Source organism: Morone saxatilis, unplaced genomic scaffold (assembly GCF_004916995.1).
Source record: "Morone saxatilis isolate NCDOM2014 unplaced genomic scaffold, NCSU_SB_2.0 Contig19, whole genome shotgun sequence".
Taxonomy (NCBI): domain Eukaryota; kingdom Metazoa; phylum Chordata; class Actinopteri; family Moronidae; genus Morone; species Morone saxatilis.
Window position 1 is genome coordinate 15,968,757 of NW_023339751.1, and position 1,904 is coordinate 15,970,660.

A 1,904-nucleotide genomic window follows, 5' to 3' on the forward strand; every position below is an offset into this window, starting at 1 on the left:
CACCTGGTATTGTGCATGCTGGGACACTTAAAGTTACTTCAAACAGAGCCACTGTTAATGTTATAGTAGCACTTTTCCCACCAATGAAAGTCTAAAAGTTTCCTTTAATGTCCAGGACTTCTTAAAATAGCTTATTATTATTTGGATCCACACTGATGTGCTGTAATTGTTGAGGAAGTAACGCTCTGTCATTCATTTTGAAGTTTATTTAAAGTTTGGAGCAACATCAGCTCATGTTTGTTTTCTGGGAACTGTAAAGTATCAGGATGGTTGTCAACAGGTGGCAGTGACACGACTACCACCGCCCTCTAGGGCCATAAAGACTGAAGCGTTTAGTAAACAAACCTTTAAAGACACCCAGCTGAAACACAGCCACCGTATTTTAACAAACCATTCAACCCCCTCCTCTCTCTCTCTCTTCAGCTAACTGTTTGCAAATAAAGCGTGATAAAACGTCAGCTTACGCCTCAGCTCCCTCTGGTAAACATCCAGCTGCTCCGCTTCCTCCTCGTCTGAGTCGAACGGTTTCATTGATTAATAACCGACGCTGTATCGATCTCTGTTACTAACGACACATGCTAGGCTACGCTAACAACAACCACAACGTCGTAACGGTCATCGAGGCTCGTTTTGATACACCTGCGTGTCCCCGGGGGGCGGAGCTGTCTTTTCTACTCATATAAACCCAATAACACCGCCCCCGTGCGGAGTCCAGAGTGTGTCGTGAATGATAAAACGAGGCAACCACCGGCTAACTGCTTCTACTTCCGTAAACTCAGACACATGCTGGGAGTTGTAGTCATCGTTTGTAGTCACAATTAGTAGTTTCACGTCTGCGACCCTGTGGTGAACACTGTGTACTGCAACCTAATGCTCCCAATGTGAGGACATTATCATTAAAATGTCCACTACGCTATATAGATACATGTGGGGTATTAAGTGAGGTATTCCTCCTACACAACTTGTTACTCCTCTTATCATTTTAGGCAAAAACAAGTTATTATTGTAAGACAAGCATGCATAGATCTTATTTTTGTTAAGAAACATTACTCAAAGTAAGGCTGTTTTGGCATTAGCAGTGAAACTAATAAACAATACATCAGCTCTCACCCAATACAACTATAACTTAAAATTATCTCATTGACGTGTTGTTGTAGTCTCTCCGTCCCCTGCATGGTCAAACATTTACTGTATCTTTAAGAAGAATATTCAAACATCAAGAGATTAAAAAATAGGTGTTATTTTGTACAGTTTTCTGTACAGCTGGGTAATTTCCAGTTTTCTTTGTTAATTAGATTTGACAAGATAAAACTTGAATGATCCCCATGTGGAAATTGTTGCTGCAGCAGAGACTATGATGCAGATAAGAGTATGAAATAAAAGAGTTATTAATGCAATGCACCTTACTAATAAAGAAAGAAAGAAAAAGAAAGTTAAGAGTCCTGAAGCTGCTGGGTTAAAGATCACCTGGTGACGTTGTTGTTTGGACCGATGTGCTGTGCTTTGCCCAGTGTCACTTTCACTTCTCTTATCATCTTATTTTGGCAGTCCAGTTAGTCACCATTGAGCAATCCCACATGCATGCACACTCTTGCACTTAAAGATCGGGTTGCTGATTAAAGGTAAACAAATAGGTGATTGCTTGTGGGATTACTCAGAATTACTTTGAAGTCATAAATAGGCCATTTGGTTGTGAAATTGTGGACATTTCCCTCAGAGAAATTGTCATAAATATTTTTAACATCCATTTAGCATTTATTAGCACTATGTCAAAGTCAAAGTCAAAGTCAGCTTTAATGTCAATTCTTCACATGCACCAGACATACAAGGAATCGAGAGGACGTTTCTCATTCACCCACAGTGAAACAGATAAAGTGCACAGGCACAACAGATAAGAACAGACA

General features: G+C 40.1%; 1 protein-coding gene across 1 annotated transcript in view; it reads right to left on the reverse strand.

The window, feature by feature from the left end:
* sdccag8 (SHH signaling and ciliogenesis regulator sdccag8) overlaps positions 1-606 on the reverse strand; it is a gene marked incomplete at its 3' end in the record, with an annotated part of 50,427 nt that extends 49,821 nt beyond the window's left edge. The window contains 1 exon segment of the mRNA XM_035663486.1: positions 465-606. Coding sequence (XP_035519379.1) covers positions 465-531 — 67 coding nt within the window. The 5' untranslated portion in view covers positions 532-606.
* Between the last annotated feature and the right edge of the window lie 1,298 nt (positions 607-1,904).